This window comes from Euleptes europaea, chromosome 13 (genome assembly GCF_029931775.1).
Source record: "Euleptes europaea isolate rEulEur1 chromosome 13, rEulEur1.hap1, whole genome shotgun sequence".
In the NCBI taxonomy this organism is placed as follows: Eukaryota; Metazoa; Chordata; class Lepidosauria; order Squamata; family Sphaerodactylidae; genus Euleptes; species Euleptes europaea.
In genome coordinates, this window is record NC_079324.1 from 23,225,314 (window position 1) to 23,243,847 (window position 18,534).

Below are 18,534 nucleotides of genomic sequence, written 5' to 3' on the forward strand. Positions count from 1 at the left end.
AAAACATAATAAAATCGTAAATCATGCAAGGGATTAACGATGAAAAAAACCAGCATTAAAAATCCAACAAGAGCACAAAAACAACAAAAGGCAGCTTTAAAAGTTCTCAAGGCAGAAGCCAACTATAAAAAAAAAAACTATTTTAAAAGATCGACCTCTTAATTAGAAGTCTGGGGGCGGGGAGAGAGAGAGAGAGAGAGAGATGTTGACCTGGTACCAAAAAGGTAGTAAAATATATTTAGCATCACTTCATAAAACAGGGTTGCCAACCTCCATGAGGGGGCCTAGAGATCTCCCAGAATTACAATTGATTTCCAGTCTACAGGCTTTGGAGGTGCAGAGAGAATACAAGGCCCATCTAGATGCGATCAAGGAGGTGGGAGCTGTCACCCAGGAGCTGGAGAAGATGTAGGGGGCCAAAGTGCCTCCCCCAAAAAAGACTTTGATAGAAGAATTGTCTTGAAGGGCTAGACTGGAGTCTTGGAACTGGTACACCAGCTAGCCTTGAGTGAAAAGCAGGTTCTCCCTGCTGGAGATCAGATTAGGGTTTGAGTAGGAAACAGACTAAATGTCCTGTGCATCAGAGTAAATTTTGGATTAGTCATGAGCACAGATGTCCAAGTGCAATGGATTAGTTCTCTCCCAGAGAAGAGAACACCTTGAAACAGAGTGTGTCTGGGATTTTAAGAGGTGGGGAGCGGGGTTGTAATAAAATGTCAGCTTGCTTGCCATCTATTTTCGTTCCAGATTCCTTTTAATCCAGTTCAGCCACTCTGATTGTGAGAGATTTGTAAATGTAACAAAAGTAGCTCTCCCCTGGAAAAAACTATTGCTTTGGAGGGTGGAATCCTCAGCATTATACCCTGTGTAGTTCCGTCTCCTCCCCAAACCTTCAGCAATTTCCCAACCTGGAGTCAGAAACCAAATCAGAAGTATATTGGGTACTATGCTGCTATATTATTTCTTGGGGTGAGGAGATGTGTTTCAAAAAAATGTGCATTAACCCATTTAAACATTCAGAAGCATCACACAGTACAATCTACACAGATTACTACCCCTTCAGAAATTGCTACAAATCTTTTCCCTGACATGTTAATATTCCATGTGCAGAAGTAATTAATGATAAAATTAATGATAAAAACTATAAAAATATATCTTCAAGCAACTGCAAACATATTTTATTTATGAAGGCATAACTTTGTAGGCATGACTGACTTACCGGACATAATAATCATTCCTGATCAGTAGAAAGTGTTGCAAAATGGATAAGAAATAATTTTCTGATGCGGTGTCTTTCAACATGTTATATAATAGGTGGTAGACCTCATTCACGTCAGTTTAAGGATGGTCAAGGAAATGACAAAAAATATTAACAAGTGTTCATAAGAATAGATTTCTCTGCATTTTTGAAGGCCAGAATCCAAATAACGTATTCTACTTGTACAAGGCCACATCAGACTTAAATATCAGTCAGAATAACACATCAAATCTGCTTTACATAGATTTTTGGATTCCATGTTAACTGAATGAAAACAAGCGAGAGGCTTGCTAGGTCACACAAGGGAGGGGAAATCATCTCCCATGCCGTCTGCCCCTTCTTAACCTATTATCCTGTTCCCCTGTCAAATACCCCAGCTCTCCCGCTGCAGTTTTCTCCCTCCAAACCTCCGCATGGTTTCCCCTTCACACATTTTAACACAATTGTCTGCACCTGCATGGATGTTACCCTGGGGGGGGGGGGTGTCTGTTAATCCCTTATGTTTTATTTAAAAAAAAATGGTGTTTTTTTCTGTTTATCTGGGAGATCCCCCAGGTGTACAGAAAGTCTTGTTTACCCATAGAAGATTCCATTGTGCTTTTTTTTTCATCTGCAGGGTGGAGCAAAGTTCAGAATTTTGCATGTGACAAATAGAGGACCCACATGATTTGCGGGGGGGGGTGCTATCCTCCCTCCCCCTGCTCACTCTGCCAGCCATGCTCACTCTGCCAGCAGCTATTGCAGCCATAGAGGGTGCTCCCTTTTCCCCTCCTCCACCCGCTTGCAGTGCTGACACCTCCACCTGCCTAACTCATGTGGAAGCAGGAGGTGGCAGATCCTACTCTTCCTTGTCTGGCCTCCTCCTCGCCTGCCTGCTGCAGGGGAAGCAGTTCCCACTATTCCTCACCTACCTGCCTACATGACTGGCTCATGTGCTCCTCCCTCGCCCAGCTCACATAGCAGCAGGTAGCCCCTCCACTCGTATCTCATGATAAAGCGTTGTGAGATCTTGAGATTGTCGTTAAACTGTTAAGAGTTATTTATTTTTCTTTCGTATACTTTTCTAAAACCCCTGGGGGTATGCCCCAGGTCTGCAGAGAAATACCCCTTATATCAGTGGTGGAAAGTGCTATTCAGACATAGCCAACGTACAGCAACCTCATAGGGTTTTCAAGGCAAGAGACAAATAGAGATGATTTGCCACTGCATGCCTCTGTGCAGCAACCCTAATTTGGTGGCCTCCCATCCAAGTACAAAACAGGGCCAACCCTGCTTAGTTTCAAAGATCTGAAAAGGTCAGTTTAGCCTGAGCCATCCAGGTCAGGGCGGCCCATATATTATCTGATATCATACTCTGGTGTTTTGTTTTGTTTTCATTCACATGGGGTCAGGACTGCATACATGATATTACTATTTATTATGAACAAATTTTGTTTTTGTGCTACTCACTAACTTGAATATGTGCACTATTCACTATTGGAGAGAATAAGCAAAATTACCAACATCTCTTTCTCCAAGACAGCCAGAAACCCCTCTGTGAAATTGAGGCTAGACTGATTTCCATGCCCCCACCCCCCAATCTCTTCCTGTGTTGTTGAATATTTACTGGGCTCTCCCTTTGTGTAACAATGTTAGTATCATTGAATGTTTCAAAGTATTAAAAATGAAGACATAAGAATGAGAAAGTAAGCCATACAAACAGTACATTGTGGAAAAATTCTATATCTATCTATAGTAATTATTTTAAATGACAAGAAAAATCTGCCAGCTGTGGTTTGTACTGTTACTGAAGCATTGACACTTGGCAAGCCAAATTAGGCAAGAAAGACCAAGGAGGAATAAGTGGAGGACTGGGGTTGAACGTCACATACTCATTTGAGCGAGCCTGTTTTCTAAGCCTCCCTATGCTTTATCATCTTTAAAATACTAAATGCCTTAAGTAGAAACAACTACCTATAATGTACAGTTTCTAACTTAACAGTAAACATCTGTTGAAAATGCCTTTAGTTGTTGATTATCATGAAAGAAAGGTCCAGGAAAAGTTGTATACTGACTGCTTTAACACCAATCCAAATTGTTCTATATCAAGTTTTAATAGCAGTGTCAAAGAACTAGCTGTTTATCCTCAGACATTCATGCTCACCTCAAACAACAAACAACAAAACACTTTAGTTTTCTAAACCTTTCAAGTATTCTTGAAAAGTTCTTTATCTTTCTTACAATGTTAACTTAATTCAACTAACTTCCCTCACCTTCCATAAGCTTTGTAATCAACATATCTTGATCTCAAAACTATCCAATGTACTGCTGATGTCAGTATTTTCTGGAAATTAAGTCATTGTTAAAAAGGATATTCCATTTCGACTCTGATATCATTGAGGCGATGAGCCAGTTCGATTAAGTCTTCTTCTTTGTTTTCATCAAACACTTTCAACTGAATATCAAGCTCTTCATTCTCCTTTTCTTTTAGATCCTATTGTTTCAGGAAATGCATTTTAAGTGAGATAAATATTTCAGTTCATTTAGTAAACTTACTTTCTTAAGCGCATAAGTTGTTCAAAATCATATGGGAAATTTCAGAGATATTACCACAACTGCATAGTTTTTCCATCTACTGTATGCATATGACTTAGATACATTAATTCACAGTAAGATACCTACCGACTGTAATTCCTGGTATTTACACATAATGCAGTATAGCAATACTGCTATACTCTTTACCTCTGACAAATACAGTGTTTCCAAACTAAATAAAATAATTTAATCTAATAAAACAATTATTTCAGAAAACACCTAACAGACTCGTGCAGTTACACCATATATATATATATAGTCACAAATGTGTTCATAACATTGACAAAGTTTAATAGTGATACATTCACATTGATATATTCAAGCACAACAGTCCCAAGTATGGCGTACTGAAAACACTATTTAAATTGCTGCTCTATTCTGCTCCTATGCTCACGAATGTATATTCCAAAGTATACCAGTTAAAGAATTAGGAATTTTGCTCATGCTTTATTCCACAGAAAACCATGCTCTAAAACCCTGTGTTAAAGTGTTATCTTCAGTTGCAGAGAAGTCTCACGCTGCATCTTTATTTTTATGTTGTAGCACCGTGCAACATTAACACACACCAACATTGACCTAGGTTTTCCCCCCCTCTTTAACATGAGATTGCACTGGTTCAAAACACAGATCTTCTGACTAACAGATCAAATTTAGAATGGTGTTGATGGTATTCTGAACTGGCCTGGCTATAATAAATGTATTTCTCAAACCATCGCATGGTAAATATTTGTTCTGGATGTATCCTGTTATTGGAAACGGCTGATCATTTCCAGTGCAGAGCATGCCACCTGAAGGCACACATATAAGACTGTACGCCTTTGTGCGGTATTAATTCACAATAACTGGCTTCTCTTATTAATATGGATTAGAATCTTCCCACAGTGCACTGGCAAATAAAAGAGCTGAAAACTTATCTGTAGTTGTTCCATTGTTCAACATCCTGGCGGAGTATATGAAATAATGGTTACAAAGGAATTAATATGCTCTAAGTGATTTTGACGATGTGGTACAGATCTATTACCTCCTCTTAAAGGCTGTTTGACTGTTAAGAATTTGCATAGTCTGGCGGTTGATTTTAACCAGCTTTTGTGTCTGATTACAGAACGTCTCCAGCAATTTTTAACGTATGTGTTGCTTAAACATACGTTTTGTGCACTTTAAGACTTGTATTTGTATAGCACTTCTGCATCAACATAAAAACTGTTTTGCCCTAAGTGTGACTACAGTTATGATCATCTGTAACACATAAAAAACACATGCATCAATATTGGTTTTGAAAGAAAAAAAATGGGGGAAAAATCCAAATCTTTTATAGCATGCCACACTAGAGATTGTTGGGATTAATATATCACCTTGAAGTTCTTTTACTATGTTCACTTTTATCTCGTAGGTTTCAAAAGACATTCGATAATCACAAGTGAAGACATTCAAAGACGATTACAGAAGGAGAAGGAGGATGGCCCAGCGTGGCGTCTATAACAAAAATGTTAGCAATGTGGAGCCCACAGTTAGCCACATAGACAGAACTCACAGTAATGAGTAGTATTGGATTCGCAGTTGCACATCAGTTATTTATCCATATAACAAGATTGCTTAAGTAACATTTTATTTTCAAGACAGAGGAAGATATGCAAAAATATAAACAGGAAAGGCAAACATATTTATGCCTAAATCATCAAGCCATTAACTTAAAAAGTATGAAATGACTATCTTTTTAAATCAAAGATGATGCTTTCCCAACTACCTACAATAGAAACAGAAATCTGTCAAGTAAGACACATTGAATTCAGGTATGACATTGATTCTGGTGAGCCTGGAAATCCATATCAGAAACATTAACTTCTCTTGTAATGATAATACAAACATCAGGGAGAGGGGGTCACATTAAAGCGTTAATCAAATCAAAAGGACTAAGAATCTGTAGCCCTAACAGTTAAGATTAACTAAGGTAAGAAACCAACTTCAGATTGAGGTTTTACAGAACACACCTAAACACAGTTACAGTGCATTTCTGAAGGGGAGGGTGAACCGTGGTGGCCGGGACGGCACAGCTGAGAAGTCTTGTCAGAGGCTTCCCAGCTGCCGTGGATGGGGGGAGCCTTTTTTCCAAAATTAAACCAGGAAAAAAGGCTTTTTTTCCCCCATAGGGGAAAGCAGGCCTGTGCCACATAAAAAGGTGATGTAGGACCGCTGCCATCCTGGGAGGCGTTCCTGGGGTGAAAGGGGTTTGGAACACCCCGAGAACGCCCCGGGAATGTCTCCTGGGACACCAGCACAGGGACTTGCACCAGGAGAACGCTGGCGAGAGGCCCCACCGGCACCCAAGCCCCACGCTGCTGCCACCGTCCAGAGGGGGCGGCGTAAGTGGCAATGCACCAGCGTCTGTGCCAGTCTGCACAGCCGAAGTGGCAGGGATGCCAGTGTAGGGGTCACACTGGCTCCCAAGAGCATTCCCCCCTTCAGGAATGCACTGCTGGTGAACTGGCCTACAATCAGACAATCGCACTAACCATATCAAGTTGAATTAAGCCATGGTTTGGCAATATGTCTGAACAGTACCTCACTTTAGAAGACAGGAACATAATTCTGCCAGTTCCGCAAAAATGTACATAATTCAAACAATAACTCCTAAGGACTTTTAGTCCTATGTTTAGAAATACTGTATGTTTAGTAAACAATATTATGATTTTTTTTATTAAAAGGTTTAGTTCAGGATCTGTTACACTTTCACTGAAAGTGAAGTTATACTCATTTGAAGTTATTTGAAGCCTACAAAACAAGAAGCCCTGTCTACAGTTGTATAATAAAAGATTTAATTAAGGGTGAACATCTCTCGGTCATGATGCTCCACTATAACGCTGGCTATGCAATAGTTGTCCCCAACCACCACTGTGTAATTGATCAGACTTACTCATTCCCTGCTTTATTAAATGAGTAAGCCAGTGATTATCCACACTAACCTATCAACCTTCCCTTTACACATCTGTATTCCTTTATTAAAATGTGAATCCTTAACTGAACATTCAAATTAAAATTTAAATTATGCCAAAGGTTAGGAAATAATCTTGACTATTAATTTGTTATCCTGATTGGATTTCATATTATCCAATAAAAGTATGAAATGAACACTAAGGGGAAGGAGTTGGACCACATATCCAACATATAATTTTTCAAAACTGTAGAATTTAGTGGAAGCCAGCTTATGCTGTCCTGTTGGGTTGTGGTAGATGATTTATAATTCCCGTCTTTTACTCAATGATCATTTTGTAGGCAAAAACAGATTATTTACTTTGACCTATTTAAGTCAAAGTTTTAGTACTGCAGTGAATGTATTGTCAGTCATGTGTTTTTTCTATACTCTCTCTCTCATATAAATATGTGTCAGCTGGAAAAGTGAGCAAATGCAATTTCTTTTCTTTTTTTTTGGTCTAAAACCAACATGTTTTGTTCCCAGCTCTGATTTGCTGTGACTGTATTGAACTAAAAGAAAATCCTTCTTGTAGCCTGCTGGAGCATCACAAATCTCTTAAAGCAACACGGTGGTGCACCATTTTTGACACACAAAGCTGTATATTGAGACGACAGCCAATGAAACAGAGAGAGAAAACAGTTTGCAGACAATGAAGTATTTTCACGTCACAGAATGGTGTGATCAAAACATTTTAGTCCATATAGCAGCTTCCGACCAGAATAATAAAGAGGAGCTCAAGGACAATGCAGAGACTTGATGGAAATGTGGCAACTACATATATTAAAACTGAGGGGAAAAAGAGGACAAATTGCACCCCAATATGTAAGATTGATCCTCTAACGTTTTCAAGGGTACGGTCAAAAAAGGTGGTTGCAAAAAATCTATATAGGCTCCGTTTACAGAAATAATGACACAATTACCTCACAGAATCATTTTGCTTCCATGTTCAAATCCGGTTTGATGTCTGCACAAACAACTCTTTAGGAGGGTCATACCAGTTAAATCAAGAAATAATGTATTTCCTACTTTGAGAGTGAAACAACTCACCAGGGAATTGTGGCCATAATATTTTAACACACTAGAGTGTCTAAGAAAAATAGGTGATAAAGTTTCAGATCTCCCAACTGCACCATATTACAGTTATTGCATTTGCTTGATCAAATGCCAAGGGCTTGGTGTTGTGGGAGCGTGTTGAGAAAAATTATAGCCCCATGCTAAAATGCAAAAGGCTGATGCTGCAATGAGCGCTTGCCTGTGATAAGTCAGTTTTGCTTCTGCTTTATACAGCTTCGAGTGCTCCTCAAGAACCAAGCTAAAGTCATTGGAGAACTGCATTTTCAGCAATTTGTTTATTTTTGCAGCACAACAGAGCCCAAGTTCTGTTTTCCTTCATAAACATAAGACAAGTACAATCAACATCCATTTGAATACCTGCGGGTCTTTAGAACACACAGTACATCTGAAAATAATTCTAATTGTATATTACCTAGGGCATTGTGCATAATCAGTTGGATCTGAGGTTTCATTTCTCTTGAAATAGCACGCCCTATCTCATAAAACAAAACACTTTGCAAACTCTTTAGAGTAGACTTGTAGTGAACCAGGATGTAATATGAAGAAACACCTGCTCCTAAACGGGAATTGTCCCACGCTCCAAAATAATTTTCAGAGACACATACACCTTTCAAAAGTTAGGTGGGTGTTATCTGGAGTTGGCCTCCTATGTTGTATTGTTCCAGTTATCAGACTCCACTCTCTTGCGATATGATCATTCAGCACCACTACTTTGACATATAGAGGCCAGATTAACAGTGCTATCCTAAACAGAGTTAAGCCCTTCTAAATCCATAGTGTAGTAGACACATTCAAGAGACTAGAAAAAAAGAGAATAAATATGCACCAATGATACTTTTTAAACAGAGACTAAGGAGGGTTTTTGTTTTTGCTTTTAAACAGTACACACAAGAGAGCTATATATTACTACAATAAAAGTTTTATTATCCAGCACTCATGGGGAATGGGGGTTACCAGTGAATCAAATCTACCAGATATTCAAGCCTATTGCTCTGCTCCACCCTAATACCCAGACTAATCTGCAGCAATCAAGCCCCACTCTGTTGGGAATGCCATGGTGGCAGCTCCCACATCTGGCAAGACCCTTTCCCTCAAGCCATGGCAGTGTCCTTCACAGAAGGCAGACAAGCAGTCCCAACCGCTCTGGAGCCCTCCATCAGAGCTGGCTCCCAATAGTTTAAGACTGGGTGAGGGGAGACGAGGCACCTGAGGTTAATATCAGCTGGCAGCAGCAGTAGCCCAGCAATGGACAGACACGTCAAGCTGGCCAGGTGGAGAGGCAGCGGTAGGGTGTGGATGTGAGTGAAGACACAATGATATGGTGGGTGATGTGGAGAAATGTGTCCTCTGAGCGATGCCGGTTAACTGAGCATTCTAGATCATCAGCTGCTAGATAGCAAGGCTTTTACTGCATCTATAATCTTTGCAAAATGCTTTGATACCTTTATCTCGTCATACATGGTAGGTCATTTTAACGTGGGGAGTTCAGACTGAAAGACAGTCAATCCATGCAGCAAAGTCTAGGCTATTGGTCGGACTTTTTAGCAGTTCCCCCATTGTCTCAAGTCCAGAACGCTACAAACCTCTCAGGCTCATAACAAATAAATGCCATAAACCCTATACTCTAGTGAATGTAACTAACAAATTAGTGAAGAAATGCAAAAGAATTTCCCTTAGTGTACATCTATAACGCTTTCAGTTTTGCTCTCATTTAAGTTATTAAAGATTATTTTTAAAAATGAAGGCAAACTTGGTTACAACATATAAAACTTGCCTAAGATTTATAATCAAAAAAGGCGAGCAATCACGGCATTCAGCACATATAACTTACTGGCAATATTTTCTTTAGCCCACAGCGCAAGAATTCATTTCTCAAGTGTATCCTAAAATCAAGATCTTCAGGAGAAGTGACAAGGGCATTTATGAACTGCATGCAGGCTGCCTGTAATTAGAAATTATGGTAAAAATAGCTTATTAGAATTAGCACTCTCAATGCACAGAAGCAATAAACATTGCGAAAAAATCATTCCTAAACAAGAAAATACACAACCAAGCCAAATTATTATTTTACAGAAGGCGCTGAGATACTTAACCACCGCCTACATCACCAATAACATAGCCCCCACTTGATCCAACCTCTATGAAGCAATAGATTTAAATGGGGAACATTTGCTGCCACTTGAGCAACAGAGAGCGGACTGGCGATGGTGCCTCTAATCACTAAGAAAGAAGAAGGAAGAAGAGGAGGACAGTTGCTTCTTATATGCCGCCTTTCTCTACCACTTAAGAAAGAATCAAACCGGCTTACAATCACCTTCCCTTCCCCTCCAAACAGACACCCTGTGAGGTAGGTGAGGCTGAGAGAGTGTGACTAGCCCAAGGTCACCCAGCTGGCTTAATGTGTAGGAGTGGGGAAACAAATCCAGTTCACCAGATTAGCCTCTGCCGCTCATGTGGAGGAGTGGGGAATCAAACCCAGTTCTCCAGATCAGACTCCACCGCTCCAAGGATAATACAGGAAACATGTTCACGTATCCAACATTTGGTACAATTCAGCCCAAGTTGTATACAAATAGGTCATGAGGAGTGGCGGGGGGGAAGACAAAGGAAAACTTAACTCCAAAACTATTTTACTTTTCTTTCTTTTTTGCCCAACGGGACAAACAGCATTGTGAGGGGAGGGTGAAGAGAAGGGAAATTTAGTTTGGGAAAATATGACACAGGGGAAAGGATCATATAGTCTTTTTCCCAGCATCATCACTCCAATCAAGTTCAGATTGACCTATGGCTGCTTTTAGGGATTGGAAGATCCAATAATGGGTAGTTCATGTAATGTGCAGTTTGGACCTTAGTCCAAATCACCAAATATTAGTCTAAGCAGGTACCTGGGATACCATTTGACGGCATTTACTGCTCAGGAAATGTCTTAAATTTGTTTTTGATCTTCCCATGACATTTTCATTCATCACTTTTTATTTACCTAGAGATTTTAGTATCAGGTTGTAATAAAAGTAAGTTTTGTTTTAGATCCTCACTGTCTACACAAAACAGACCTGGCAATTACCGTGTTCATAACACTGCTTGCATTCATCATAGAAAAGGGATGTCACTGCAGTATAACCTTGACCTTCTAAGGAACATAATCTTTCTTTTGGTTCTTCCACTGCTCAGTTTTCATATTGTCATGTCAAGATTACAGAAATGATCCCTGTCTTATGGTCTTAACCTTACAGGGCAGAAGTCATGAACCCAATCATTATCTCATTCACAAGGTGGTATTCCAAGATGATTTGATCTCTGTCATGATTCAGAGCTAATACACAATTGGGGGGGGGCACAAACCTTACATAGTAGATAGACTAGCTAACTATCAGAGGATTTTTGTGTTTGCACTCCACTAGGCTCCAAAAGTAAGTTATTCAGCTGAAAAAAAGAAACTTTCTTTAGCACAACAAAATCTTGAACTAACCTATACCACAGACAAAGAAAATGACAACACCTTTCTTTAATGTAGATGCAGCTTGCATCATGCAGGGCTGTGATGCACACAAAACGAGTACAGGAGCAACATATACATATTTGTCTACAAATGCAGCTTTATATTTTGGTGATATCGAAAGCTGATTCACATGTGGTACAACCAGTACACGGAAATAATCTCCACTGAAGAAAAAAATGTATTTCTCAGTACACTCTCATGTGTGGAGAATATGAGAAGATTTATGCCACCTATGGTTGAGGGAAGTGAGGGCATGCACACCTGCTGGCCTCCCTCCTTTTCTCCCCTCCTTTCCTTTTCTCCCCCCCCCTTTTTCTTTGTTTCCTGCTGAACTGGATCAGATTTTACATCTGTTTGTCCTTCTTTTGGGACTCCCCTTATTGCTCATGGGGCTTTTCCAAGATGGTGGATGGATCAGCAGCATTGCTCTGAGGCTCTTCCATGACTTTCCTTTTAATTCCTACTAACTCCTTTTGTAAAGCTGTCTGAGCGACTCTTGGCTGCTCAGAACTTGTAAGAACATCCATGTGTTTGTTGTTTTGGCTTCTTCCTCAACTGTATCTACAGTAGGACGCTAATCTTATCTGCCTGGTTGCTGAGTAATGCTAGCTCGGAGATGTCTCATTATAGCCTCGTTATATCATGGAGCTAACTTTGTCAGCCCCAAAGAAATAACATACTAAGAGATAATCTGCACTTGGGCTGTGTGCCCGTTTGAGGTCCGGAGATTTGACTATTCCCAAAATTTTATTACTGACAAGGAGATTTTTAAGGAATATATTGAGAGAAAGAGATCACAATTAGTTGCTTTTTGCTGAAGGAATTACTGCAAACTGTAAACTAACATGCTTGTTGTTGCTGTGCCCTTATTGCTCACAGCAATTAATGTCACTGCATAGTAATGGTGATTCCTTTTTTATGTTGCTTTTAAAGTGTATGTAGAGAGAATCATTGACTGAATCATTGGAGGACATTGATTCATAGGGTCGCCATGAGTGGGAAGCGACTTGACGGCACTTAACACACACACACAAACAAAGAATCATAGTTAGGGTCCCATCTTTTTAGCTAGGATTGATTTTAAGATTTTAATAGTTATGACTGTATATGCTGCTATTTTTTATATTGATTACGATTTATGCTTATCTTGTCGAGAGCCGCCCTGAGCCCGGCTGCTGCCGGGAAAGGGCAGGGTATAAATAAAAGAAAAATAAATTTATTTTTTCCATGATTACATGTACCACAAAGCCACTGAAACTATTTTCATGGTGAAACAATGGCCGGTAAGTAGTAACAATCTAGCCATTTCAATATCCTATTTATGTTCCTCAGAACTACTGGTCGCTGAATGTCAAATTCTGTCCCAAATTTCTAACACTGTATTGATAGGACAGAAGGCTTAAGAGGTTTTGGATGAATATTATTTTCAAATGCAGCAACACAGAGGCCAAAGGAAGAGATACTATTCTGTGCGAAAGAATTCTGGAGCAGTGGTCTTTTACCATGTTCTGGGGCTTAACGCACACAAAAACCCTCTACTATAATCACCAAATTATTTTCTGCAATTACTTATTACACAATATAACAAAACACTGTTTATTAAAAAGCAAAAAAGCCAACACTTTAAGATGAAAACCTAAAGAATCTCACCTGTAACTGCAGAGCTTCATGATTTTCAAGCCCCTCAACGATGTTAGAGAAACGCTCTCCATTGTTTCTCTCTGCTGCAATTGTTATAGCTCCTAAAATTTTATCCAGGCTGAAACAGAAATGTTGAATGCCTAATGTTATATATACAAAAAACCAAATTTTCAGAATCTATGAGATTATTCACAGTTGCTACTTTATTTCTTAGAACCATTTTTGTCTCTCTTCTATGACCTTTGGTGGGGGACATCTACTAACTGCCAGCTCTAAATAATAAAATTCTCGGGGGCGCTTGCACCAAGAACTGTAATGCTATCCTTCTCTGAGTAATATTTCACATGTTTAGAGGCAAACAACTATTTCACAATCCCTGACCTGGCTATCCTAATCTCGTCAAATCTCAGAAGCTAAGCAGGGTCGACCCTGGCTATTATTTATACGGGAGACCTCCAAGAAACACTAGAGGCATAACGGGGAGGCAGGCAATGGCAAACCACCTCTTAATGTCTCTTGCCTTGAAAACCCTACGGGGTCTCCATAAGTCAGATGTGACTTGACAGCAAAAAACAACAACAACTATCTTCAAAGTTTGAGACGAAGGATGCAAACCGGTGCAAAAGAAGCAGACCAGACTGAAAGTATATATAAAACAGGCCAATTCTATAAATAACTCCAAAATAGGACCCAAGACTGCTTCTTCTGCTTTATATCTCCATATGCACAACTGCTTTTCAGTTTCAGAGCTCACTTTTCCCAACAAACCTCTGTCGTGGGATCCAATTTATGCCTATTCTGTGACAATTCTGCTCATTTCCCACCCTTTCTTGTACCGCAAGCAACAATTCCCAATAAAATAATAAAAGGAATGGGAGACGATACACCATCACAGAAAGGCACCTGAAGTCTCTCTGGCAATGAAATGCAGTGGAGGGGGGGGAAAGGAGTCAAGATGGAAAATTAATTCAGTTCTATCTGCTCTTCAGGCTGACCAACTCAACATCTAAGAAAACTTTCTGTGCTGTATCACTTACATATTTTCCTCTCCAATGATACAAATGGCAGAAAGTATTTTTACAGCTTCAGTCATTGTGTTTGGTTGCTTTGGATCAATTGCTCGGGCTAATAACAAAAGGCTCCTTTCGTCTCCTAGAATTCTTTGGAGTCCATACTTTAAAACAAAAAAAAAAAAATATGGTTAACCTGCTGTGGGACCTCTCCAATGAGAATGTTCAAGACTGTAAAAAATGTATTTCAGCACACCCATCTCACATCATTACTATTTTTTAAAACAAAACAAGTTTCAAGTCTTTGGCAGGAGCTAGTTTTTGATATCTTTAAATTTAAAAATGATTAAGGAGCTTCACAAATCTGTACTAAAAACATCCTTCAGACTATACTCAAATCAAGTGATTTATCTGTGCAACAACAACAAAATTATTTTCTATTACCAAACAAGAGACCTTTTCAAAATCACTAACATCATACTGAAAAAGTCAGTGACATAGTAATTAAAATATTTCATCAGTTGCACTTGAATAACTCTACTTGCCTTCCCATGTTTTAGGCTTGCAAATAAAATTGTGGCCAAAAACGAGGAGACAAAAATAATTAAAGTGGATATGTGAGCAACATACAACCCACAACGTGAATTTTTCCGTTACGTTATATAATTGTTATTCCTCAGCCTTACTGCCCACGTCATGTTAAGTAGTTTTCAGTGTAATGCCATGCACATTGACTTCCAATGCTTAGAAGGGGGTAACTCCATTTACGATTGCATTGTTTGTGCAAGATATAATATGATAATAGTATATCTTAAATATTATATAGTATTTATCAGTTATTTCCATGCTATTCCACTCTGACATCAATTGTATCAAGAAAATATAAGGTTTCTGATTATGTTCCAGGAAAGTATGTGGCATATATTTCATATATTCATTAGGTGTTTAAAAAACCCTTCTATTCCTCAACAGCCTCAAGAGAACTGCCTGACTGTTAAAGGCAGAGAAGCCACATCTTCCTGGCACCTATAGAAGAAGGGAAAAGTCAAGTGGTTCCCTATACCCTCAGGTGGAAAGGCTGTCTACTAAAAGGGTTAGGCTTCTAGTTAGTTGCCTCAGCCAACAGAATCCTACAGGCTCCTCTGGCCTGCTGGCTCAACAGAGATGACTGGCAAGTGGACTTTCTGGCAGCCATGACACAAGATACATGGGTAACTGGCCCTTTGGCCCATGGAAGACAATTCACCTTAGTCCCTGAACTCAAGCTGGTTCTACAGAGGTGAATCAACTCACCATCTCAAGCAAAGGGACTACAGGCAGTGTCTCAGACCCAATTCCATTGAGCTGGGCAATAAGTGTGGGAAAAGGAGAGTAAACACTTCTGTTACATACCCCTCCCATTTCTTTACATATCTATTCTCAACTTATTTATTTTTTTGAAGTAAGTCTCTCATGAGTTTTAACATTTTATAGTTTTACTTCTTAGCGTATGTGTGTTACACACAGAAGCCTTAAGATCTGTAATTTAAGGACGTTTTATTTATCTCCGATGTTTTAGACAACACACAGCATTTTCATATTCACAGGCACAGGCTTGGATCCACCACAGCATCACCGCAGGCAGAAAATCATTCTGTTTGTAACAATGCTCCAGTGGATCAGAGCTATATGTTCTAGTAGTTAAATTCAATAGAAACCTTGTTTGCTGGGTGTTGTCTACAGAACTCAAGCTCAAATTCCATTAGGTCTGGTTACTGTTCTTGTTGTAAAAGTAATTCCAGTTAAACTAATTTACCCAACAGATCTATTATTCTAAAAGGTCCTATCAGCACATTGAGCAAGGGCCTCAAGGGTAACTTTGGTTACCACTGGTACCCACTGCCTGCTCCCCATTTCAAATTCTAGGTTTAAACAGCTTATCAAATGCAGATATGAAAAAAAAGGCTAAGCAGAATAATATTCTGTTGTTGAGCTTTAGTTGAACATAAAGACTACCCTATTTCTTTTTATCAGCAACTACTTCCAATTTTGTTTTTAAATGTTTCTTTCTCTGTAGGCAGAAAACAGTTTTCAGGAAGAGACTAAAATAATAGTTCTCCAAACTTTTATACACTTCTCAATCAATGAAGTAACTCCAAAATTAATTGTTCATTATTCTTAATTTGTCTCTTCTAACAGAAGCAATAAACCACACAAAATAGGCTCAGTAGATCCAATTTCTATTTCCTTATTGCAATAATTTCTTTAAGACACAGTCAGTCACGACTGGATAGACTGAGCTCATCCAAAGTAAAAGCCAGGAGAAACTGAAAGTCTTACCTTATTATTCATAAATGCTTTGAGGCACTGTATAAGTTTATACTGATTCTTCTTGTCAATAGTTTCTTGCCTTTAAGGGAAAAATATGTTAAACAAAGGCATTGTATTAAATGTTATTCCTTCTCTCCTCCCTTCTTTGTAATTTCTGTACTTACTGTCTCTTGTCCAGAAGCTTCTCAAGAATATCCAATAGAAGTCCAAGCCCTTCATGCCCAAAATTATTAACCCAACTGTGGAGAAATACAATGCATATTAAATGTATATTTAAGCTTTTTCATAAATATTTCCATAACCAAAATTAACACCCCAACAAGGCATTATTAACTATGTGGAATGACCATCACTTCTGAAAGTCATATGGAAGACAGAATACAAAAATATTTGTAAATGCAAATGAAGCTCTGGATCAGGGCTAAATGTCAAATGTTGGAACCATATATATAGAAGAAGAAGAAAGAAGAAGAGTTGTTTTTTATACCCCTTTTCTCTACCTTTAAGAAGTCTCAAACTGGCTTACAAACTCCTTCCCTTCCCCTCCCGACAAGGGATGCCTTGTGAGGTGGGTGGGGCTGAGAGAGTTCTGAGAGAACTGTGACTAGCCTAAGGTCACCCAGCAGGCCTCATGTGGAGGAGCGGGGAAACAAACTCAGTTCACCATATTAGAGTCCACCGCTCATGTGAAGTAGTGAGGAATCAAATCCAGTTCTCCAAATTAGAGCCCGCTGCTCTTATCCACTACACCACAGAGAGAGAGAGGCTGCATCTAGACATGCAACAAGAAGGGAGCCAAAGTTCTGGGGATCGTATCCTCTCCCCCACCCTTTACAGACTGAAAAGTCATGACAGGATTTCCTCAATAAACTGCAATTTGTCATGTACATCAGGTGCTAAAAAACACAATTTAATCCTGGTTTAGGATTTTGATCTGTAAACAAGAAGCCAACTACAGTTCATCAAAATGCCTGACTTGGATTTTTTTCCGGAAGAACGGTTTGCAATTTTGGTGCTGCGCATAACGGCAGGAGTTTGGCTGATGTTCAGCACAAACCAACCAAAGCATGCCACACAGTTCCAATACAGTAGCTGCAGAGATTACTTTCTAGTATCTCTGTAATCAAAGAGCTTCATCAACTGTGATCTAAGTAAAGACAACTCAGAAGGAGCCAAAACGATGTTTCTTGTAAATATGAGAGGAAAGAAATTTGCTATGCGCTATGTCATGTTAATATTACTTGATTATAGGAATTACCGCTCAGAAAGCAAAAACACATGCAGTGCAACCTTTAACAGTTTCATACAGAAATCATCTTTTTCAACACCACTTTCCCCTTCCAAGTGATAATATTCAACACATGCAACCAAATAAGTAGAACACAGTCATGCCCATGAGTATCAATTTCACTTCAGACAACTTATTAAGTAGTTCATGAAAGAAAGGAGAACAAATATAAATATAGATTAGCTGAAGACAGTTTGTTTCTTCTAAGAATCTGCACACCCTTATGAGGTGTGCAATCAAATCTTGGATCCTGGTAGACATAAGCAATACAGTCTCAATAATATTGACTCTAAACACAGGGGTGTATAGTTCTGAGCCCTTAAAAAGAGAATGCTTTTTTCATCAAAGTATATACTTTTCTGGGACATTTGTTTAGCACCCAAATCTACTGATTTTTAAATTCGGGGGTGCCTTTTTTCACCCCAGTCCAAATAATGTATTGGAATAAAAAATATCTCATGGATTTCCCACCCCAAAAAAATATTGATCCAGGGAAACATTTTTAAATGCTATGGAGAGCTACAGACCCTCCTAACAACCCAAGGAACCCTTTCTGGGAAACATTTGCCTTACCGCAGACAGAGACATCTTGGGATAGAATATTACCCCCGATACAAAGCTATCAATTATTATTTTAAGTGTTTTCTTTTAAAATGTATGAAACTCAGATTTCTAATACCTTTGTTTCAAAACACAGCTTTATAAAAGAATGGTACTGCACTGGTGTTATTCATTATGCAAAAGAGGTGGGGGGATCTACCTGAAAGAAACATTCCACCTTATGTGAAAGGATATCTTTAGGTTCTGGGTGTTTGGCTACTGCAATGACTTCTTCCACCACAAACATTTTTTGTTTTTCTGGAAACTCTTCTACCCCAACATATACTGGAATCCCAGAGGTGCAAAGAA

General features: G+C 39.1%; 1 protein-coding gene across 1 annotated transcript in view; it reads right to left on the reverse strand.

Moving 5' to 3' along the window:
* The window catches only part of DIAPH2 (diaphanous related formin 2), a 421,870-nt gene that overhangs the window by 343,697 nt on the left and 59,639 nt on the right, over window positions 1–18,534 (reverse strand). The window contains exons 7-13 of the mRNA XM_056859236.1: window positions 16,502–16,576; window positions 16,347–16,416; window positions 14,055–14,191; window positions 13,027–13,135; window positions 9,709–9,819; window positions 3,613–3,731; window positions 1,220–1,336 (exon numbers count right to left, since the gene is read on the reverse strand). Coding sequence (XP_056715214.1) covers window positions 1,220–1,336; window positions 3,613–3,731; window positions 9,709–9,819; window positions 13,027–13,135; window positions 14,055–14,191; window positions 16,347–16,416; window positions 16,502–16,576 — 738 coding nt within the window. The remainder of the gene's footprint in view (window positions 1–1,219; window positions 1,337–3,612; window positions 3,732–9,708; window positions 9,820–13,026; window positions 13,136–14,054; window positions 14,192–16,346; window positions 16,417–16,501; window positions 16,577–18,534) is intronic.